Source organism: Symphalangus syndactylus, chromosome 22, assembly GCF_028878055.3.
Source record: "Symphalangus syndactylus isolate Jambi chromosome 22, NHGRI_mSymSyn1-v2.1_pri, whole genome shotgun sequence".
Taxonomy (NCBI): domain Eukaryota; kingdom Metazoa; phylum Chordata; class Mammalia; order Primates; family Hylobatidae; genus Symphalangus; species Symphalangus syndactylus.
The window spans coordinates 20,852,915-20,876,992 of NC_072444.2; the positions used below are offsets into that span (position 1 = coordinate 20,852,915).

Sequence of the window (24,078 nt, forward strand, 5' to 3'; positions counted from 1 at the left end):
CGTGGCGGGCGACCTCCGGAGGCTTTTCCCCTCCCTCCAGACACCCTCGGACGCAGAGAAAGCGCCCTGCGCCCGCCATGGACGAACCCCTCCGTAACCCGTCGTCTGGGTGTGGATCATCCCCATCGCTTCAGTTCTTAGGCCTGGGGCCCATTTGGCCTAGAGGCAAAGCTGTAACCCACCCTGCAGCATCTCTGTCTTCCAGCCTTTGCCTCGGCGCCTCCTCTGCCTGAATATCCTTAACTTTCCTATCAGGCTCAGCTGGCACCTGACCCACCAGACTAAGTAGATGCCATTACCCTACCACCCTCCATGCTTCCCCTAGGGGAACACACTTATGTGCTCAGGGCCCCGTGTGGCCAAACCTCAACAACGAGTTGTATTCAAAGAAGTAAAGTTTAGTAACACAAGTAATTTAAGAAGAATTCCAGGCCAGGCTTGGTAGCTCACGCCTGTAATCCCAGCACTTTGGGAGGCTGAGGCGGGCGGATCACCTGAGGTCAGGAGTTCGAGACCAGCCTGGCCAACATGGTGAAACCCCATCTCTACTAAAAATACAAAAATTAGCCGGGCTTGGTGGCGTGTGTCTGTAGTCCTAGCTACTTGGGAGGCTGAGGCACTAGAATCGCTTGAACCCGGGATGTGGATGTTGCGGTGAGCTGAAGTTGTGCCACTGCACCTCAACCTGGGTGACAGAGTGGGACTCTGTCTCAAAAAAAAAAAAAAAAAAGAAGAATCCTAGTCTTAACTTCTATTTCTCCCAGAATATTCTAGGAGATACAATGTCTACCCTAGCCAAATTCTCAAAATCCCTCCTTCCCTACCATTCTCTCATTCATTCTGCTAGTTGAGTGCCTGCAATGTGCCAGCCCCTATGTGGGGTGCAGCTGATCCCAAATCTCTGACTCATTGAATACCCCAAACTTTCCCCACCCCTTCTTTCCTTTTCTCTCTCACTCTCCTCCTTTTTACTCTTTTTTTTTTTTTTTCAGACAAAGTCTCATTCTGTCGCCCAGGCTGGAGTGCAGTGGTGCAATCTCAGCTCACTGCAACCTCCACCTCCCGGGTTCAAGCGATTCTTCTGCCTCAGCCTCCCGAGTAGCTGGGATTACAGGCGCCCACCACCACGCCTGGCTAGTTTTTGTATTTTTTCAGTAGAGACGGGGGTTTCACCAGATTGGCCAAGCTGATCTTGAACTCCTGACCTCAAATGATCTGCTGACTTCGGCCTCCCAAGTGCTGGGATTACAGGCGTGAGCCACTGCACCCAGCCATTTCTACTCATTTTTTATAAGCTCTTTATTATAGGATTGATCTAACCACTTACATTTGTATTGTAAAATATACATAACATAAAATTTACCATTTTAAGTGTGCAGTGCTGTGAAATTAAGTACATTCACAATATTGTGCAACTATACCATGCTTTCCAGAACTTTTCATCATCCCAAACAGAAACTCCACACCCATTGGCAATAACTTCCCATTTCCTTCTGCTCCATCCCTTAGTAGCCTCTGTTCTACTTTCTGTCTCTATGAATTTGCCTTTTCTAGATACCTCTTATAAGTGGAATCATACAATATTGGGCTTTTGTGTCTCTTATTTCACTTAGCATCGAGTTTTCAAGGTTCATTCATGTAGCATGGATCAGAATTTCATTCCTTTTAATGGAGGAATAATATTCCATTGCATGTATATACCATATTTTGTTTATCCACTCATCTGTCAACAATTGGGATGTTATCACCTTTTGGTATTGGGAATTGGGCTACTATGAGCATTGGTGTTCAAACACTTGTTCAAGTCCTGTTTTCCATTTTCTTGAGTGTATACATAGGAGTGAAACTGCTGAGTTATACAATAATGCTATGCTTAGTGGTTTTGTTTTGTTTGAAACAGCATCTCACTCTGTTGCCCAGGCTGGAATGCCTTGGCATGATCACGGCTCACTGCAGCCTCAACCTCCTGGGCTCAAGTGATCCTTCCAACTCAGCCTCACAAGTAGCTGGGACTACAGGTGTGAACCACCATGTCCAGCCTTGTTCAGCTTTTTGAGGAGCCTCCAAACTGTCTTCCACAGCAGCAGCACCATTTACATTCACAAGGGTTTCAATTTCTTCACATTTTTGCAAATATTGGTTATTTTTCTTTTCCTTTTTTTTTTTTTTTTTTGAGACAGGGTCTCTCTCTGTCACCCCACACCGGAGTGCAATGGTGCGATCATCGCTCACTGCAGCCTCAAACTCCCGGGCTCAAGGGATCCTCCTGCCTCAACCTTTTGAGTAGCTGAGCCTACAGGCACACACCACCCTACCCTGCTAATTTTCTTACTTTTTGTAGAGACGGGGGTCTTGCTATGTTGCCCAGGCTGGTCTTGAATTCCTGTCTTTAAGAGATCCTCCTGCCTCAGCCTTCCAAAGTGCTAGGATTACAGGCATGAGCCAGCATACCTGGCCTTATTTTCCAATTTTTTTGGGGGGGGACTAAGTCTCACTCTATCACCCAGGCTGGAAGGCAATGGCATGATCTCGGCTCTCTGCAACTTCTGCCTCCCAGGTTCAAGCGATTCTCGTGCCTCAGCCTCCCAGGTAGCTGGGATTACAGGCATGCGCCACCATGCCTGGCTAATTTTTGTATTTTTAGTAGAGACGGGGTTTCACCATGTTGGCCAGGCTGGTCTAGAACTCCTGACCTCAAGTGATCCACCCGCCTCAGCCTCCCAAAGTGCTGGGATTACAGGTGTGAGCCACCGCACCCGGCCATTCAGAGCACTTTCAGTTCTGTTCAGTCTAACAAAGACAGGCATCGAGCACATACCCTATGCCAGGTGCTGAGTACTGGGGTCACTGAGATGCGGCCAATCCAGCTCCTACCATCCTGGAGCTCACAGACTGGAGGAGACAGAGAGAAAAGCAGTCATTGGCAACGCAGAATGAAAGGTATTATAATGAAGCAAATTTACAGGGGGCTGTGGGAGCAAAGAAAAGAAACTCCACACAGTCTGGGGACAGTCAGGGAAGGCTTTCTGGGAGAGAGTACCCTGGCACAATAATCACTGTGAGGTTGGCAAGGCAACGATTGTTATCTTCATTGTGTAATGGGGGCACCTGAACCAGTGACAAGCTGGGGGAAATGACACTGTCCAGTAGTTGGAGGTCACACAGCCCCTTGCCTTATTCTCAAACCCTAACCACATGGCTGGACATTCCTGAAATGCATTCCTAAACCTCTGCTGTTGAGAATAATTGGACCTGCCATCTATTCCCAGTTTAACTGCCCTGTATACCAAAAAAATCCAATTCAAGCCAACAGGCAAAGTATAGACTCAGACAGAGTCCATCCTGTGTGCGAGGCGGTGAGCAGGGATGGAAAATCTCACTGTGACTCACCCAGCTGATTTCTGGTAGGTGCAGGGCCAAGGTGGGGTGTGAGGTGAACAGGCTTTCCCTGACAGCCTCCAGCCATATATATGATACGTCACTTATCTTTCTCTACTGTATTTTCCTGCCATCATAGATATTTCCAAGAGAAATTCTCTCATTTTTCAGATGAGGAAACCACTTATAAAAGGGGCACTCAATACCCAAAGAATTTTGAGAAAGAACAAAGTTGGAGGACTCACACTTCCTGATTTTAAAACTATTTATTTATTTATTTATTTATTTTTCCATAGGTTATTGTGGTACAGGTGGTATTTGGCTACATGACTAAGGTTTTTTTGTTTTATTTTGTTTTGTTTTGTTTTTTGGTTACATTAGTAAATTTTTTTTTGAGACAGAGTCTTGCTCTGTTGCCCAGGCTGGCGTGTAGTGGTGCAATCTCTGCTCACTGCAACCTCTATGTCCCGGGTTCAAGCGGTTCTCCTGCCTCAGCCTCCTGAGTACCTGGAATTACAGGCATGCACCACCATGCCCAGCTAATTTTTGTATTTTTAGTAGAAACAGGGTTTCACCATGTTAGCCAGGGTGATCTCAAACTCCTGACCTCAAGTGATCTGCCCCCCTTGGCATCCCAAAGTGCTGGGATTACAGGCGTGAGCCACCTTGCCCTGCATGAGTAGGTTCTTTAGTGGTGATTTGTAAGACTTTGGTCCACCCATCACCTGAGCAGTATACACTGCACCCTATCTGTAGTTTTTTTTTTTTTTTTTTTTTTGAGACAGTCTTACCCTGTCATCTAGGCTAGAGTGCAATGGTGCGATCTCGGCTCACTGCAACCCTCCACCTCCCAGGTTCAAGCAATTCTCCTGCCTCAGCGTCCTGAGTAGCTGAGATTACAGGCCTGTGCCACCATGCCCGGCTAATTTTGTATTTTTAGTAGAGATGGGGTTTCTCCATGCTGGTCAGGCTGGTCTCAAACTCCTGACCTCAGGTGATCTGCCCACCTCGGCCTCCCAAAGTGCTGGGATTACAGGCATGCACCACCACACCCAGCTAATTTTTTGTATCTTTAGTAGAGATGGGGTTTCACCTTGTTGGCCAGGCTGGTCTCAAACCCCTGACCTCGTGATCCGCCCGCCTCAGCCTCCCAAAGTGCTAGGATTACAGGTGTGAGCCACTGCACCAAGCCAATAAATTGAACTTTTACAAAAATTTAAAACTTTTGTGCTTCAAAAGACAAAAAGGTGAAAGTGTAATCCACATAATGGGAGAAAATTTTTGCAAATCATATATATGATTCGGGACATGTATCTAGAATTTATAAAGAACATTTACCATGCAATAATAAAAAGACAACCCAATTATAAATGGACAGAGGCAGGCTGGGTGCTGTGACTCATGCCTGTAATTCCAGCACCTTGAGAGGCTGAAATGGGAGGATCACCTGAGCCCAGGAGGTCAAGGCTATGGTGAGCCACATTCATGCTACTGCCGTCCAGCCTGTGGACAGAGTAAGACCCTGTCTGAAAAAAAAAAAAAAAGGGGCCAGGCATGGTGGCTCACACCTGTAATCCCAGCACTTTGGGAGGCTGAAGTGGGCAGATCACCTGAGGTCAGGGGTTTGAGACCAGCCTGGTCAACATGGCAAAACCGCATCTCACTAGAAATACAAAAATTAGTCTGGTGTGGTGGCACACACCTGTAATCTCAGCTACTAGGGAGGCTGAGGCAGAAGAATTGCTTGGACATGGGAGGCGGAGGTTGCAGTGAGCCGGAACTAGGCCACTGCACTCCAGCCTGGGCGACAGAGCGAGACTCCATCTCAAAAAAAAAAAAAAAAAAAAAAGGACGAAGGCTCTGGCTCTGAATAAACATTTTTTCCAAAGAAGATAGACAAATGGCCAATAAGTGCATGAAGATGTCCAACATTATCGGCCATTAGGGAAATGCAAATCAAAATCAGAATGAAATAACACTTTACACTCACATCCACTAGTATAGCTATGATAAAAAAGACAAGTAAGGCCAGGTACAGTGGCTCACACCTGTAATCCCAAAACACTGGGAGGCTGAGTTGGGAGGATCCCTTGAGCCCAGGAGTTCAAGACCAGCCTGGACAACATAGTGAGATTCCCATCTACAAAATATTTAAAAATTAGCCAGGTGTGGTGGTGTGCATTTGTAGTCTCAGCTACTCAGGAGGCTAAGGTGGGAGGATCCCTTGAACCCCAGAGTTGGAGGTTGCAGTGAGCTATGATCATACCACTGCACTCCATCCTGGGTGATAAAGGAAGACCCTGTCTCAAAAAATAAAGAAAGAAAGAAATAAGACAGATAATAACAAGTGTTGGAGAGGATGCAGAAAAATTGGAGCAGTCATATGCTGCTGGTAAGAAGGTAAAATGATGCAGCCACTTTGAGAAAGTCTGGCAATTACTCAAAAGCTAAACATGAGTTGACATGTGATTCAGCAATTCCGCTCCTATATACATAACCAAGAGAAAGGCAAATGTATGTTCATATAAAAACTTGTACATGAATGTTCATAGCAGCGTTATTCATAATAGGTAAAATGTGGAAATGGGCCAGGCATGGTGGCTCACACCTGTAATCCCAGCACTTTGGGAGGCCAAGGTGGGAGGATCACTTAAGCTCAGGACTTTGAGCAGCCTGGGCAACCTAATGAGACCTCACCTCTATTTAAAATTTAAAAAATTTTAAGACGAGCTAGGCATGGTGGCATGCATCTGTAGTCCCAGCCAGCCACTCAGAGGCTGAGGTGAGAGGATCCGTTGAGCCCAGGAGTTTGAGGCTATAGTAAGCTATGATTGCACTGCTGCACTCCAGCCTGAGTGACAGAGCAAAACCCTGTCTCAAAAAAAAAAAAAGAAAAAACAAGAAACAACCCCAATTTCTATCTACTGATGAATGGATAAACCAAATGGGGTCTAGCCATACAGTGAAATATTACTCAGCCATAAAAAGGAATGAAATTCTGATATGTGCTACAACATGGATGAACCTTGAAAACATGACATTAAGTGAAAGAAGCTACTCACCAAGGACCATATATAGTATGATTCCATTTATATGGAATGTTCAGAATAGACAAATCCACTAAGACAGAAAGTAGATTAGTGGTTACCTAGGGCTGGGTTTGGGGTGGGAAGATTGGGGATGACGGCCAAAGGGTGTGGGGTTTCTTTTTGGGGTGATAAAAATGTTCTAGAATTAGGGCGAGGGTGACACAACTCTGTGAATATCCTGAAAGCTGTTGAATTGTACACTTTAAATGGGTGAACTGTATGGTATGTGAGTTAAATTTCAATAAAGCTGTAAACAGAAAAGGGTCCCAAGTGATCTGAAAGGGTGACATAGTCGATATTTGTCAACTTCTCTCCCAGTTCTGCCCTTGGATTCCAAGCCCCTCTGCTAGGGCTGGGGCTTCCCCTCCTTGTCTAGATTCTCACAGTTAGCAAGCTCCAGATGTGGACAGATGGGGGCTGGAGCCCCTCTGGGGCTTCTGCCTCCATAAAACTTCAGTTTGTGTAATACTGGGGCCTGACAATTCCAAGGCTGAGCCTGTACATTCTCAGGCAGAGACAGTGGACAATAGGGGGTGTGTTTGAGGGGCATAGGGGGAGATTTTCCCTAGGTGGTTCATCCACCCCTGAGACAGGAAGAGTCAGAGGAAGCGGGAATGGTTAGTGGAACCCTAATGAGAAAGAGGCTGGGGAGGGGCAAGGAACTCCAAGGCAAGAGAGAAGGACTTGGCCACAGTCCTGACTTTTCTGCTCCAGGTGACAGCCTGGTCCTTTGTGAGGCCAGAGCTGCACCAGAGGTGGGAGGTCACCCCACCAAACCAGCTGCGGTCTGGTTTGCACGGTAGAGGTGCAGCTCTAACTGCAGGAAGGACCTGGAGGGCAGGAAAAGGAAGTGTGGACTTGGGTCAGCAGCTATTAAGTGCGCCTCCTCTGTGTCCCTGGTAAACTGTGGGAACCGTCAGGACACCCAGTGTATCCCCCAAGGCCTGACATTGTCCCTAGCACGGGCACGTGTCATTACACGGTTATTGATTGCACAAGGAAATGCATGAATGACTTAGGCTTCTTTGTAGGCAAAATGATATAGTGAGATGAGCGGCCATGGGAGTCAGATGGGCCTGGGTTTGAATCCAGTTCCTCTGAAGACTGGCCATGTGGTATCAGACAAGACATTGCTCAGAGCCTTAATTGCCCTATCTTTAAAACAGGGCTGAACCCACTGACTTCACAGGGCTGTTAGGAGAATACTGTACAAAGGTTTCCAGCACATAGAAGGTTCTTCCATGGATGCTGGCGGGCCTGCCATGATTTAAAGTGGAAGAAGCACCATCAAGATCTTCAAGGTCATATGGTCTCACTATGGGAGGAAGGGGCGTGGGGGTTAGGATTTACTACTGGAAACTAGTTAACAGTGAAAGGGGGTCCAGGTACCCATAGAAATGGCGCTGATGTTGCCTCAAAGGAATTCAGTGGCTGGAGAGAGAGCTGAGATGGTTGGAAACTTGGAGAAGAGGGAGGAGCTTGAAGGATGGGTTGGGGGCTATTGGAAAGATAGAAAAAATGGGAGGTGGGCACAGAGGCTGGGGTCTGTGGGACTAGGATTGCAGGAGCCTGCCTGGATTAAAACAGAAAGTTTGTGTAGGGGGTGGTGGCATAGCTGAATATGAGGTTGGATGAAAGAGGTGGAGGAGAGACAGTAAGAAAGGCTTTAGAAATGGCCAGGTGTGGTGGCTCATGCCTGTAACCCCATCACTTTGGGAGGCTGAGGTGGGCGGATCACTTGAGGTCAGGAGTTCAAGACCAGCGTGGCCAACCTGGTGAAACTCCATCTCTACTAAAAATACAAAAATTAGCCGGGCATGGTGGTGGCCGCCTATAATTTCAGCTACTAGGGAGGCTGAGGCGGGAGAATTGCTTGAGCCCAGGAGGCAGAGGTTGCAGTGAGCCAAGATTGCACCACTGCAATCTTGGGCAACAGAGCGAGACTCTATCTCAAAACAAACAAAAAAAAAAAAAAAAAAGAAGAAGAAGAAAAGAAAAAGAAAAAGAAAGGATGTGTCCAGGGCAGGGTGTGGGTGCTTTGGTGAACTGCAGGTTGCCGCTGGAGACCTTGGGGCCCTGAGACAGGTGGACAGATGTCTCTAGTTCCTGTTCCTTAGCCCCATCTAAGAACATGGAGTTTTCATCTATAGCAGGAGCAGCTGTGACATTCTTGGACTCTCTTTAAAAGGCACATTAGTATTTTAAAGGCTCTGAGAAGTTGTACAGGAAAAAGCCTGTATCATTTCGCTTATCACAGCACTGTCCAAAGGCATTTAGCCTTGGAACCCCTTGGAGCATCTCTTTTTCTTTTTTCCTTTTTTTTTTTTTTTGAGACGGAGTTTCGCTCTTGTTGCCCAGGCTGGAGTGCAATGGTACGATCTCGGCTCACCGCAACCTCCGCCTCCCAGGTTCAAGCAATTCTCCTGCCTCAGCCTCCAGAGTAGCTGGAATTACAGGCATGCACCACCACGCCCGGCTAATTTTGTATTTTTAGTAGAGATGGGGTTTCTCCATGTTGAGGCTGGTCTCGAACTCCTGACCTCAGGTGATCCGCCCGCCTCGGCCTCCCAAAGTGCTGGGATTACAGGCGTGAGCCACCGTGTCCGGCCCCTTGGAGCATCTCAAGGGACCAGTATGCCAAAGAATACCCTTTAGGAAGTGTCGCAGTTGGGGAAAGTGCCTGGGTTTTGGGATTCAACAGGCCATGGTTCAAATCCTCATCTGCAACCTAGCAGGTGTTAGATCTTGGGCAAGTCTTGTGCCTTCCAGAGCCCCTTTTCCTCAGGCTCATTGTGAGAACTAGGAAAAGCATGTGGGTAAATGGCATGTGGCTAGCTCTCTGGTTTTGCTGCATGCCTCTCCTTGCCAGGCCTGGCCCCGCCTCTTCCCTCGAGCCAGGCTGTCTACATTACAGGCTCCACGTGGGCTCCTGAAGCAGCACTTAGTTGATGGGCTTGGTGGGACGCTTGATTGGATTTCTCCTGTAGGAGCACAGTAGCTGATGCCCCTCACTTGGCACCCGTGTTGGCCCTGGCATCATGGACAATAGAAACACCCAGATGTACACAGAGGGTAGAACCAAGGCTCCAGGGACCCAGCCAAGTCCTGGCCTGAGGATCACCATAAAGAGGGCTGGTGTTGAGCCCATCATACCAGGAGTCAGCAAGGTAGGGACCTGCACCCCGTGTTCTGATCCATTCACTCCTAGCTGGCACATTTCCCTTCCCCTGCCCAGGCTTCCTCCCCAGCTGCTTTAGTTAAGACTCTGTTAAAAATGGACACAAAACCCAATTCAAACTGGATTCAGCAGAAAAGAGAATACATCAGTTTGGGTAACTGACACAGGCATTCATAGACTTCAGGTATGGCTAGATCAAGGTGCTAAATGAGTATCTCTTGACTCTATGTTCCTCTGTGTTGGATTCATTCTCAAGCAAGCTCTCCCTGCAAGATGGCAAGGATGGCCCTGGCCACTCCAGGATTACATCTTCCCATCTTACACCCGCTGGTTTAGCATTCCAACAGGAAGTGAGCCTCTTTGCAATAGTTGAAGCAAGTCTCTAGCATCACTGTCATTGGCCCAGATTGTGGTCAGATGCTCATCCTTGAACCAGTCACCATGGCAGTGGGGAGTGGTCTGGATCTCTTGATACAATGGAGACAGAGGTGATAGGTGGTTCCACTGAGCCCCATGGGCTGAATAGAGAAGAGAAGTTTCCCAAAAACAATGCTGGCTTCTGTAACGGAAAGAGCTGCAGGGTGAGCAAACCCAGAATTGCCTACTTGCTCTTCTAGGTGCCTTGCATGGCCTCCAAACTCCCCTCACAGCTTCCAGCCCAGCTTTATTCTCCTGAGAGCTACTCGGGGCTTCCCTCCATGCCCCTCCCCAGCGCCCAGCCTGCATCCTAAGCTTCCATCACAGCTCTCAGCCTCTTTCCATCAAATATGTTTATTAGTTTGTTTGTTTGCTTGTTTTTCAGACAGGCTCTCACTCTCTCACCCAGGCTGGAATGCAGTGGCGCGATCACGACTCACTGCAGCCTCGAACTCCCAGGCTTAAGCGATCCTCCTGCCTCAGCCTCCTGAGTAGCTGGAACTATAGGTGTAGCATGTGCCACCACATCCTGCTAATTTTTTTTTTTTTTGTAGAGACAAGGCTTTATCATGTTGCCCAGGCTGGTCTTGAACTCATGGGCTCAAGTGATCTGCCTGCCTCAGCCTCCCAAATTGTTGGGATTATAGGCATAAGCCTCCGCACCCGGCCTCTTTTTTTTTTTTTTTTTTTTTGAGACAGAGTCTTGCTCTGTCACCCAGGCTGGAGTGCAATGGTGTGATCATGGCTCACTGCAACCTCTGCCTCCTGGGTTCAAATGATTTCCGTCTAATTTTTTTGTATTTTTAGAAGAGATGTGATTTCACCATGTTGGACAGGCTGGTCTTGAACTCCTGACCCCAAGTGATCCGCCCACCTCGGCCTCCCAAAGTGCTAGGATTACAGGTGTGAGCCACTGTGCCCTGCCAGCCTCTTTTTGAATGTGCCAAGTAGCATGAACTGAAGAGCATAAGGAAGACCCTCCTCACCATCCAGTTTCCTCAGGGCCAAAGATATCACCATTTAAAAAGTCAGGCGGCCGGACGCAGTGGCTCATGCCCATAATCCCAGCACTTTGGGAGGCCAAGGCAGGCGGATCACCTGAGATTGGGAGTTCAAGACCAGCCTGACCAACATGGAGAAACCCAGTCTCTACTAAAAATACAAAATTAGCCTGGCATGGTGGTGCATGCCTGTAATCCCAGCAACTCGGGGGGCTGAGGCAGAAGAATCGCTTGGACCTGGGAGGTGGAGGTTGCAGTGAGCGGAGATTGCACCATTGCACTCCAGCCTGGGCAACAAGAGTGAAACTCCATCTCAAAAATAAATAAACAAACAAATTAATTAATAAAATAAAATAAAATAAAAAGTCAGACAGGTGCCATGGCTCATGCCTGCAATCCCAACACTTTGGGAGGCAGAGGTGGGTGGATTGCTTGAGCCCAGGAGTTGAAGATCAGCCTGGGCAACATGGTGAGACCCCGTCTCAAAACAAAAAAAAGCCAGGCGTGGTGGCTCACCCCTGTGATCCCAGCTTTTAGGGAGGCAGAGGCAGGAGGATAGCTTGAGTCCAGGAGTTTGAGACCTGCCTGGGCAATATAGCGAGACCCCCTTCTCCACAAAAAGGAAAAGAAAAAAAAAAGCCAAAAAATAAAAAATAAGAAGTCAACATGCCCTTGGGTATGTTCCCTGTAGCCTCTGTTATAAATCCTCACTTCCCCTGGGGCAGGGAGAGGGCCTGGAGGGGAGGAGGCTAGGAAAGGAGGCTAGGAGAGAGGCTAGAGGTGAACATTCAGGGCTTCCTTCATCCACCCATTTATTTTTTCAACAAGCATCGTCATGGGGTCCCAGTCCCACCACTTACCCAGCTGTATGACGTTGGGCATGTCACTGCACCCCTTGCAGCCTCATTTGTTTTATGGTGTTGACTAAGGCACCTAGCACAGGCCCTGCCTCATAGTAGGTGCCTGTTAGTATTAGCTCACATCAGAATCTTGTATTATATCAATGTCAATGAGTTAATTAAGTCCATTTGTTTGGAGTTTGCTGGCTCCGGTGATGCTTGGAGCTGGGTCTCAGTCACTGGCTCCAGGTCACCCAGTTGGAGAGTGACAGACCATGATAGTGATCAAAACCCGGTTCAGGCCAGGTGCGGTGGCTCATGCCTGTAATCCCAGCACTTTGGGAGGCTGAGGCAGACGGATCACTTGAGGTCAGAAGTTCAAGACCAGCCTGGCCTACAAAAAAAATAAAAAATAAAAAAATTAGTTGGGCGTGGTGGGGCACATCTGTAATCCCACCTACTCGGGAAGCTGAGGCAGGAGAATCGCTTGAACCCAGCAGGTGGAAGTTGCAGTGAGCCGAGACTGTGCCACTGCACTCTAGCCTGGGCAACAGAGTGAAACTAGAGCCTGCGTTTTGAAGGCATGGGAATTGTTGAAGGCCTCTCTTGGACCTTGTGAGAGTCTTGGAGTCCCCCAGGGTGCTCTTTCAAGCTGTCCTTAAGGCAATCCCCTTGTCTCGGGTACTAATCTGAACTCCAGTTCATACCGGAGCCTTAGGTGCTGAGCAACAGCAACCGCAGGGCCGGGCCCTGCATCCCTGCCTCTCGGCACCTGCTCACCCCTCTCCAACAGCTTCCCCAGTCAGGCATGGGACCTCCCTGTCCTTGAGGCCAGGAGAGTGCCCAGGGAGGAGTGGGAGGGATCACTCCAGAATGGGTACTCAATGCCAGCCCTCAAGCCACTGCCATGGATATCTCTGTCCAGGTCATGTTTCTGGATGCTTCGGAAGTGGGCAGCAGGAAGCAGCTCTCATTAGCTTCAGGAGGGCCAGAGAAGGGGCCCAGACACAGAGATGCATTCGAGAAGGGGCCTTCAGAGCTCAGAACCCAGGAGCAGAGGCCTCCAGCAAGACCAGGGTGAGCTGAGGGGCTTTCCAGAGAACAGGTCCGGGAGAAAACCCCCTGTAGCCCACCTGTGGGGGAGAGAGAGAATGGTGAATTCCCAGGCCAAGGCAGCTCCACCCACCACAGCACCTTGTCCTTCTTTTTCATTGCACCAGTTGCACTGAGGAGTTCGTGTTAACCTTTTGTCTGAACTCCCCCAACGAGACCACAAACATCTTTTATGTGTCTTGTTTGAGGAGCATCATATACCTGGTTCAGCCTCAAAGCCCTCATGCCTAGTACCATGCCTGACACATAGTAAATGTTCGATAAATATTGATTCACTGAATTAATAGAATAATGAACAAAAAAAGGTTAGGAAACACAGGAACACATAAAGATGTACAGGTAATTGTTTTCTAAATTTTGTGTTTTTTTAAAACTTTTTCTACAGCAAGAGTGTATTCAAAAAGAGAAAATCAAGAGCGAGCCAGATAGAGGCAAAGTGAAAGGCTTGGATAATAGAAATAGTAAAGACTAGCTGGCTTAGTTGGATTTGACTATAACCAGAAGCTCCTAAATAGCCTCCTCTACAGGAAAAGTTGGGAGAGACAACTCAAGCCAGGTCCGAGGCCCACTGAGTCAACTACTGCCTACCATGCTGGTGGAAATAGAAACCATTTAAGCATACCTGTTTCATCAACGTGGCAATTTGTTTAAACTGCCTTGAAACTACCTTTATCCTCACCCATTTCTGGAAATAGGCCATGAGGAAATAATTGGTGATTCAAGCAGTTTCATGCACAAAGACTTTCACTGTCACACTTAAATACTAAAAAATTAGAAACCCCTTAAGCGCCCACACAATAGGGAAATGGTTAATGATGGTTAGCTTTAAAATATGGAATTTTATACATTTAATGAACATAAAAAACATATAAAGCATGTTTCTGAAGGATTTTTAGCATGGGAAAAACGTAGGCTATGATGTTAATTGAAAAAAGTAGATTAGGCCGGGCACAGTGGCTCACACCTGTAATCCCAGCACTTTGGGTGGCCAAGGCAGGTGGATTATCTGAGGTCAGGGGTTTAAAACCAGCCTGGCCAACATGCCAAAACCCCATCTCTACTAAAAATATAAAATTAGCTGGGTGTGGTGGCACATGCCTGTAATCCCAGCTACTTGGGAGGCTGAGGCAGGAGAATCACTTGAACCCAGGAGGCAGAGGTTGCAGTGAGCCAAGATCACTCCACTGCACTCCAGCCTGGGCAACAAGAGTGAAAATATATATATATATATGGCGAGGCACCATGGTTCACGCCTGTAATCTCAACACTTTGGGAAGTTGAGGTTGACGGATCACTTAAGCCCAGGAGTTCAAGACCAACCTGGACAACATGGTGAAACCCCATCTCTACAAAAAATATGAAGATTGGCCAGGCATGGTGGCATATGCCTGTAGTCCCAGCTACTTGGGAGGCTAAGGCAGGAGGATTGCTTGAGCCCAGGAAGTGGAGGTTGCAGTGAGCTGAGATCATGCCACTACACTCCAACCTGGGTGACAGAGCAAGACTCTGTCTCAAAAAATAAATAAATAAATAAATAAATAAATAAACAAACAAACATATGCATAGGAAGAAACTTGGAGGAAATACTCCAGAATACTAAAGTGAGATCGGATATACACAGCTTCAAATTTTGAACAGTTATCTTTAGCTTTATGAACTTAGGCTCAAATCTCTTGTCTTCTCTGCATCCCAGTTCTGATTTTTGTTTCATTTTTTTCTGAAAAACAGTTAAAAAATACTATAAAACTTAAATTCTAGGCTGGATGCAATGGCGCGTACCTCTAATCCCAGCACTTTGGGAGGCCGAGGTCGAAGATTGCTTGAGCCCAGGAGTTCAAGACCAGCCTGGGCAACATAGCGAGACCTTGTCTCTACAAATAATTGTGAAAGTTTAAATTTTAACTCCCCCAAACATTGACATCAAAGTTTCTATGATTTGGGGAATTCCTGTGAGTCCTTCATTGGTCCTTCTAGGGATTAGGTATGCACCTATGGTATGCCTAGCCCTATAAAAATATATAAAACAGTGCCCCAGTCTGGGAGCTGAAGTGTCACTTTGTCTATTTTCTCCAGGAAGAAACAGTCCTCTTGGGTCCCCCAGGAAGGGTCCCAGGAGCTGCAAGCAGGCCAGGATCAGAGTGAGCTGGGGTTGCTGCCTTCCTGGGTTCCTGAAGTACCTGAAGGGCTGCAGCAGCTGGGCTCCGGAAAGGAGATCAAGGGCCAGCAGAGGAGGCAATGGAACCGGGGAACCGGGGAGGATCAGCCTCCTGAGAGCTGCCAGGTAACATAGGAGATCTGGGAAGAAGGGTATGGAATGACCTACCACAGAGGAGGTGAAAGAGCCCCCCTCCTACCATGCCCCCCATTCTGGTGCATGTACCTGTAGTCCCAGCTACTTGGGAGGCTGAGGCAGGGGTGATCCCTTGAGCCCAAGGAGGTCAAGGCTGCAATGAGCTATGTTCAGGCCACTGCACTCCAGCCTGGGTGACAGAGTGTTTGCTCCCCTCTGTACCCTGAAGATGTCAAGCACTCAGTCTGTGGGTCACTGGGCTATTCCCCCAGCCTACATCACAAGCATTTAAGTCTTGTTTCCAGGCCAGGCGTGGTGGCTCACGCCTGTTAATCCCAGCACTTTTGGAGGCCGAAGCAGGCAGATCACCTGAGGTCAAGACCAGCCTGGCCAACATGGTAAAACTCTGTCTCTACTAAAAATATAAAATTAGCTGGGTGTGGTGGTACATGCCTGTAATCCCAGCTACTCAGGAGGCCGAGGCAGGAGAATAGCTTGAACGGGGGAGGTGGAGGTTGCAGTGAGCTGAGATCGCGCCATTGCACTCCAACCTGGGTGATGAGAGCAAAACTCCGTCTCAAAAAAATAAAAATAAGTCTTGTTTCCAGAGTGGCCCCACGGTATGTCAATGGGTGCAGGGGGGAGGGAGGAGGTGCCAGGTTCTGTATACAGATAATATACAGACATGTATAGTTTAACAAATATACAGACATGCTGAGTTTAAGAAAGCTGAAACAGGTTTCTGTATGCTAGGATATCCTGGAAGCAGTTTACTAGCTGCTGAGCCTTTGTAAGGTTTTGCAAGATATGATTAGAGGCCAGGTGCCGTGGCTCGTGCCTGTAATCCCAGCACTTTGGGAGGCTGAGTCGGGAGGATTGCTTGAGCCCACGAGTTTGAGATCAGGGCAACATGGTGAAACCCCGTCCCTACAAAAAATACAAAAGTTAGCTGGATGTGGTGGTACATGTCTGTGGCCCCAGCTACTCCAGATACTGAGATGGGGAGGATCCCCTGAGCCTGGGGTCAAGGCTGCAGTGAGCCAAGATCATACCACTGTGCTTCAGCCTGGGTGACAGTGAAACCCTGTCTCAAAAAATAAATAAATAAATAAAATAAATAAAAAAATTTAAAAAGATATGGTTAGAGTATATTGCCTTTCCCAAACTTATTTGACCACAAGATCTTTTTTTATTTATCTGTAAGATTTTTTTTTTTTTTTTTGAGACAGTCTTGCTCTGTTGCCCAGGCTGGAGTGCCCTGGTGTGATCTCGGCTCACTGCAAGCTCCACCTCCCAGGTTCACACCATTCTCCTGCCTCAGCCTCCCCAGTAGCTGGGACTACAGGCACCCGCCACCATGCCCGGCTAATTTTTTTTGTATTTTTAGTAGGGACGGGGTTTCACCATGTTAGCCAGGATGGTCTCAATCTCCTGACCTTGTGATCTGCCCGCCTCAGCCTCCCAAAGTGCTGGGATTATAGGTGTGAGCCACTGCACCCAGCCTGGTAAGATTTATTTTTAACAGCTTCAGTGAGGTATAATTGGCATACACTTGCACATACTTTAAGTGTACAATTTAATGTTTTGACATATGTACACACCCACAAAACCATTCCCACAATCAAGAAAGCAAACATAGCCATCACCCCAACCATTTCCTTGTGCCCTTTCTCATCCCCCCTCCCACTAGTCTATCCCCAGGCAACCACCAAATATCACTATAGATTTGTTTGTATTTCGTGGAATTTTACACAAATGAAATTGTACAGTGTACATTCTTTCTGTCTGGCTTCGTTCACTCCACATGACTATTTGAGATTCATCTAGGTCGGGCGCGGTGGCTCAGCCTGTAATCCCAGCACTTTGGGAGGCTGAGGCGGGTGGATCACCTGAGGTCAGGAGTTCAAGACCAGCTTGGCCAACCTGGTGAAACCCCGTCTCTACCAAAAATATAAACATTAGCTGGGCATGGTGGCAGGTGCCTGTAATCCCAGCTACTCAGGAGGCTGAGGCAGGAGAATCACTTGAACCTGGGAGGCGGAGGTTGCAGTGAGCTGAGATCATGCCATTGCACTCCAGCCTGGAAAACAGAGTGAGACTCTGTCTCCAAAAAAAAGGAGAGAGAGAAAGAAAAAGAAATTCATGTATTGTGTGTATCAACATGTTGTTCTTTTGGTTGCTCAGTAATATTTCCATTCCATATACCATAATATACCACTTTTTTTTTTTTTGACATGGAGTCTCGCCCTGTTGCCCAGGCTAGAGTGCAGGGGTGTGATTTTGGGTCACTGCAAACTCCGCCTCCCAGGTTCAAGTGATCCTCCCACCTAAGCCTCTTGAGTAGCTGGGATTACAGCCACGCACCACCACGCCCAGCTAATTTTTATATTTTTAGTAGAGACAGGGTTTCACCATGTTGGCCAGGCTGGTCCTGAACTCCTAATCTCATGTGATCCACCCACTTAGGCCTTTATTATTTTTTTTCAAGAGACAGAGTCTCACTCTGTTACCCAGGCTGGAGTGCAGTGGTGTGATCATGGCTTACTGCAACCTCTGCCTCCCGGGTTCAAGTGATTCTCGTGCCTCAACCTCCCAAATAGCTGGGATTACAGACATGAGCCACCATGCCTAGCTAATTTTGTATTTTTAGTGGAGACAGAATTTCGCCATGTTGGCCAGGCTGGTCATGAATTCCTGACTTCAAGTGATCCACCTGCCCCTCAGCCTCCCAAAATTCTGGGATTGCAGGTGTGACCCACCACACCTGGCCAAAACCTCCTCTTTTTAAGGAGGCTCATGAAGGATTCTTGTTCTTTGAAATATCCCTTGGAAAATCCCATTAAGGCTGGGCATGGTGGCTGACGCCTGTAATCCCAGCACTTTGGGAGGCTGAGGCAGGAGGAATGCTTGAGCCCAGGAGTTCAAGACCAGCCTGAGCAACATAGTGAGACCTCATCTCTACCAAAAATTGAAAAATATCAGCCAGGCATGGTGACAGGTATTTGTAGTCCCAGCTACTCAGGAGGCTGAAGCAGGGGGATCCCTTGAGCCCAGGAGGTCAAGGCTGCAATGAGCTGTGATCTTGCCACTGCACTCCAGCCTGGGTGACAGAGTGAGACTTGTCTCAAACACACACACACACACACACACACACACACACACACACACACACACACACACACACACAAAGGAAAATCCTGTTTAAAGGGGATCTTCTCAATTTTCCAGGCTCTCATTCCACTCCCATAGGGAAAGTGTGGTTCTTTGGGTAGGCCACGCCTTCTCTGGGCTTCAATTTCCTCACCCCTCAAAATGTGGGAGTACCTGTGCTACCTTCTAGGGGCACTAGGAGAATTAAGATGATGCCTGAAGTGCTGGGACCCTAGTAAGTGTGTCATAACTGGTCTCCAGTTCACCTGGAGCATTGAGGTTCACCTGGGAACCAGGATGGAGCTCCCCAGCCATGGTGTCCTTGTCCTTGACAGGGCTCCAGATATCAATCCACCCTCGGTCACCAGGCAGACATGGCGCAGCCAGCAGAGCCTTGCTGCTGCTTGGCCAGCCGTGGCTAGCCACTGGGAGGCAAGCACCCCAAGGAGGCAGGTGTCCCACACATCAGGTCACAGGAGGCTCCGCCAGAGCCCAGCCCAGGGGGACATGGGGACAGCTCTCAGGAAGCAATGCCCCCAATGTCCATCGTGACTCCAGAGGAAAAGACAGCCAACCCCTTCCTGCCATCCATGCCTGGACCTAAAAAAGCAAAAGAAGGGTAAGTCATCTTCCAGTGCCATCCCCTGCCCCCAACAAGGACGCTCTTCTGTTAGTTTCAGGTGAGGTGAATTCTAGTCCAGACTGCTCCTGACCTGGTAGAGGACCTTGGGCAAGTCATGCTCCCCTGGGTCTCAATTTCCCCATCTGTGTAACGGCTGGAATACCAGAATTCTTGGTTCCGTGAGCCTGTCTACATGAGGATGTGGGGAAATAAGGAGCCCCCTGAGATGAGAAGGCCAAGGGAGTGAGGCTGGGGTGGAACTGAGTGTCCTGGGGCCTGGCAGGGGAGGGCAGGAGGGCAAACCTTCAGCTCAGTGCTTCCCCCACCTGGGGGTCTCTCTTCTATTCAGGGGTGAGGCTGTGGAGACCCACCCAGCACCGGGGCCTCTTCCTCCACCAGTAAGTAGGGCCATAGTGGGAATGGCGATGGGCTGTGTAGGGTAAGGGCAGGGGCATCAGGAGGAGGAAGAGGGCAGAGGCAGATATGGCATGTCAAACCCCTATTTGGAGTCAAACCAAGGAAGGTGTGTGTGGCTGTGTGTGAAAGTGCGCATGAATGTGCACACGTGTGTGTGTGTGCCTGTGCCTGTGTGTATGCATGTGTGTGTATTCTGGGTGGGCGTCAAGAATGCTCTTACACTCTGCAGCCCTTGGGTTCATCCCAGATGGTGGCTTGTTCCGAATCAGCATGGATTTCTTCCACCCATTTGCCCTCAGCCACAGCCACACAATCCAAAGCATCCCTGAACACCTGGGAGGCTTCCCCGACCCCTCCCAGCCACCCTTCCCTCCCCTAGCTCTGCCACTTCCTAGTTCTTTGACCTGACCGGGCAACCTGCAAATACACAGTCACTAGCATACATGCCCTGCCAGCACCTGCCCTGTCTCATCCTGCTGTGTTCTTTGGCAAAACCCCACCCTGGCTAAACCCACCCAGCTTTGTACCCATGTTGAGCAGCTCAACGCGGTTGGAGAACATCCTGTCTCGTTGATGGGTTTCCCTTTCAAGCATTAACCACTCATGTGAGATGCTGCCTGCAAGTCTCACTTTTCCTTGGCCACACCGCCCTCTCCTCCGCTCCAGGTCATCATTTCACAACAGCATCTCCCACGCCCCTCATCTCACTCATGTGTCACTGACAAACAGAAGCATCAGATGAGAAGAAGCATCCCCAAACCCACCACCCTCCCTGCCTTGATTTGGCTGCAATGGGAGCTGTGAAGATAGGCCCCTGCTCCCATGGCTGTCTCCCCATTTATTCATTAGCTCTCGTCCCCTCCCCCCACCACAAGATCCCTCTCTGTGTTACTACAGGATGATTCCATCAGCATACAAACATGGCTTAACCTCCACAATATCAAAAGCTGCCTTTCTTTCTTTTTTTCCTTTTTTTTGAGACAGAGTCTCTGTTGCCCAGGCTGGAGTGCAGTGGTGTGATCACGGCTCACTGCAACCTCCACCTCCTGGGTTCAAGCTAGTCTCAGCCTCCCGAGTAGCTGGGACTACAGGCGTTCACAACCATACCTGGTGTCAAAAGCCGTCTTTCTTTGCTCCCCTTTGCAGCCCCATCCCTCAATAATTGTCCCCCTCACCTCCTCCGCTTGTCTTTTCTCCACACATCCCCATATGAGAGCTTTCATCGGGGTCTCCATAATCTCCATCTGGCTTATCAAATGGAAGAGCTCTGTCCTTACAGAGCCCACCTCGAAACAGCAGAAGACACAGTGGCTCCCTCTCTCCTTCTCAATGCTGCCTTCTCCAGGCTCCGTGACAGCCCTACCTTGGTTCTCCTCCCATGTCACTAGCAACTCCTTCCCAGTCTCCCTCCCTAGTTCCTCCTCATCTTCTCCATCCTCGGCCGCCACCCTCTGGTCTCCCATCTCCATTCTCTCCCTGGATGATCTCATTCAGTCCCTCTGATGATTCCCAAATCCATATCTTCAGGCGAGACTTTGCCTTTTTTTCTTTTAAGTTGACACAGAGTCTCTGTTGCCCAGGCTAGAGTGCAGTGGCGCAATCTCAGCTCACTGCAACCTCTGTCTCTGAGGTTCAAGCAATTCTCTTGCCTCAGCCTCCCGAGTAGGTGAGATTACAGGCATGCACCACCTCACCCGGCTAATTTTTGTATTTTTAGTAAAGACAGGGTTTCACCACATTGGCCAGGCTGCTCTCGAACTCCTTACCTCAAGTGATCCACCGCCTTGGCCTCCCAAAGTGCTAGGATTACAGGCGTGAGCCACCGCGCCCAGCCGTAGACCTTGCCTTTAAATTCCATGTTCATATATCCAATGGCCTACTTGAATTCCCTCTGGCTGGCTAATTCACTTCTCAAACATGACCACAGCAGTCTTCTTCAGCCCAGCAAATGACACTGCCTTTCTCACCCGAGGGGCTCATGCAACCCAGCTCAAAATCACCTCTGATTCCTCCTTTTCCCTCTATAATCCTTTCACATGTGTCAACAAGCCCTGTTTAGTGCTACCTACAAAATAAATCCTGAATCCGTCCCTTCCTTCCACTCCCTTTCATTACCCTAGTCCAAGCCTCATCTTCTTAGAATAAGATCCAAAATCTTCATCAAGAGCCATAAAGCCCTATGTCTAGCCACTCTGCTCTAACCTCCAGCCCTTGAATATGCCAAGCCTAGTCTCACCCCAGGGCCTTTGAGTGTGCCTGTGCCTGAACTCCTCCTCATAGACAGTCTTATGGCTCTCTTGAGCCATTCACTTTCAATTTCGACATCAGTTTTTCCACAAGGCCTTCCCTGGCCAGCCAATCTCAAGCAGCCTGTCAGCCACACTTAGCCTATCGCATTGCCCTGTTTTATTGTCTTTGCAGTACTTTCTCCCTCCGACATTATCTTTAAGTTGTCAACCTATTCATCATCTAGAACGCAAGCTCCCTGAGGGCAGCCTCGCTAGTTGACTTACTCCTCTATGCTTTGTGCCTCAAACAATGCCCAGCACGTGGTAGACACTCAACAGGAATATGTTGAATAAATGAATGGATGGGAATAAGACGAGGTACCTTTCCGGACTAGTGAGAAGTCAGATGAGAAATAAGAACTAGGCTGGATGCAGTGGCTTATGCCTGTAATCCCAGCACTTTGGGAGGCCGAGGCAAGTAGATCACCTGAGATCAGGGGTTCAAGACCAGCCTGGCCAAAATACAAAAATTAGCAGGGCATGGTGGTGTGCACCTGTAGTCCCAGCTACTTGGGAGGCTGAGGCAGAAGAATCACTTGAACCTGTGAGGCAGGGGATGCAGTGAGCCAAGATAGCGCCACTGCACTTCAGCCTGAGCAACAGAGCATGACTCTGTCTTGGAAAAAAAAAAAAAAAAGAGAGAGAGAGGGTATGGTAGCTCACACTTGTAATCCCAGCACTTTGGGAGGCTGAGGCAGGAGGATCATGAGGTCAGGAGATCGAGACCATCCTGGCTAACAACGTGAAACCGTGTTTCTACTAAAAACACAAAAAAATTAGCCGGGCACGGTGGTGGGCACCTGTAGTCCCAGCTACTTGGGAGACTGAGGCAGGGGAATGGCGTGAACCCAGGAGGCGGAGCTTGCAGTGAGCCAAGATCACACCACTGCACTCCAGCCTGGGCGACAGAGCGAGACTCCGTCTCAAAAAAAAAAAAAAAAAAAAAAGAGACAGAGAGAAATAAGAACTATTCCTTGCCTGTGTGTTTCTGCCTTTTACCCCATCCTTACCCCATGCATAGCGCGGGCTGGATACTGTGGGGGAGAAGAGAAGAGGGCACGATTTGGCTCTGCAAGTACATACTGAGTGTCTGTGACATACCAGGCCCAGTGCTTGGAGAGAAAAGACAAGGAAAGCCGGGGAGGGCCCCTGCTCCCTGCTCTGGAAGATGCAGCTGAGCTGGTGGCACCACAAGAGATGAGAGGTCCTGGACAGGAAGTCCTGCAGGCACTCAGAGGAGCCCTGGGGCCAGCAGGTAGTTTTCTGGAAAGGCAGGACTGATATTAGGCCATACAGAGAGAACGGAATACGGACAGAGCCAGGGAGTAGAAAGGGCACCCAGGGCCAGGTGCAGTAAGTGGCTCACGCCTGTAATCCCAACACTTTAGGAGGCTGAGGTGGGCGGATCACCTGAGGTCAGTAGTTCGAGACCAACCTGGTCAACATGGTGAAACCCCATCTCTATTAAAAACACAAAAAATGGCCGGGCACAGTGACTCATGCCTGTAATCCCAGCACTTTGGGAGGCCGAGGCGGGCGGATCACCTGAGGTCAGGAGTTCGAGACCAGCTTGGCCAACATGGGGAAAAAAAACCCGTCTCTACTAAAAATACAAAAAAATTAGCCAGGCGTGGTGGCAAGTGCCTGTAATCCCAGCTACTCAGGAGAGAATCGCTTGAACCCGGGAGGCAGAGGTTGCAGTGAGTCAAGATTGCGCCATTGCACTCCAGCCTGGGGGACAAGAGCGAGACTTTGTCTCAAAAAAAAAAAAAAAAAAAAAACCCCACAAAAAAATTAGCTGGGTGTGGTGGCAGGCACCTGTAGTCCTGGCTACTCGGTAGGCTGAGGCAGGAGAATCATTTGAACCCAGGAGGCAGAGGCTGCAGTGAGCCGAGATCGTGCCATTGCACTCTAGCCTAGGCAGCGAGTGAAACTCCGTCTAAAAAAAAAGAAAAGAAAGGGCAGCCAGGCAGCAGACCCATCACAAGGAAAGTTAGAGAGATGGGAAGGAAGGTGAACGAAGAGTGACGATGGAGAGCGCCATCATCTGGGCCTCGTGGGACAAGCATATTGGATATGATGGACAGAGCGGCTGAAAAGCTAGGTTGGCTGTGATACGAAGCCTCCAGGATGTGAGGCAGTCTCACTGTGTACTGGTTACCAACTTGTCTGAGTCCAATGAGGCAGAATACCCATGCATACACGTTATATAAAGTGAGTTTATTACTAAAGATGGGCAGCAAAGGACAACAGAAGCTGAGGATCCACTATAAGCCTGGCCCCCAAGGCTCAGGAA

General features: G+C 48.8%; 2 protein-coding genes across 2 annotated transcripts in view; both read left to right on the forward strand.

Annotated features, from left to right (window-relative positions):
- The window catches only part of LOC129472521 (neuroblastoma breakpoint family member 1-like), a 705,345-nt gene that overhangs the window by 432,309 nt on the left and 248,958 nt on the right, over window positions 1-24,078 (forward strand). The window lies entirely within an intron of this gene.
- The window catches only part of SPATA21 (spermatogenesis associated 21), a 46,974-nt gene continuing 26,026 nt past the window's right edge, over window positions 3,131-24,078 (forward strand). The window contains 5 exon segments of the mRNA XM_055262229.2: window positions 3,131-3,404; window positions 7,634-7,768; window positions 9,455-9,539; window positions 19,014-19,074; window positions 19,427-19,475. Coding sequence (XP_055118204.1) covers window positions 9,506-9,539; window positions 19,014-19,074; window positions 19,427-19,475 — 144 coding nt within the window. The 5' untranslated portion in view covers window positions 3,131-3,404; window positions 7,634-7,768; window positions 9,455-9,505.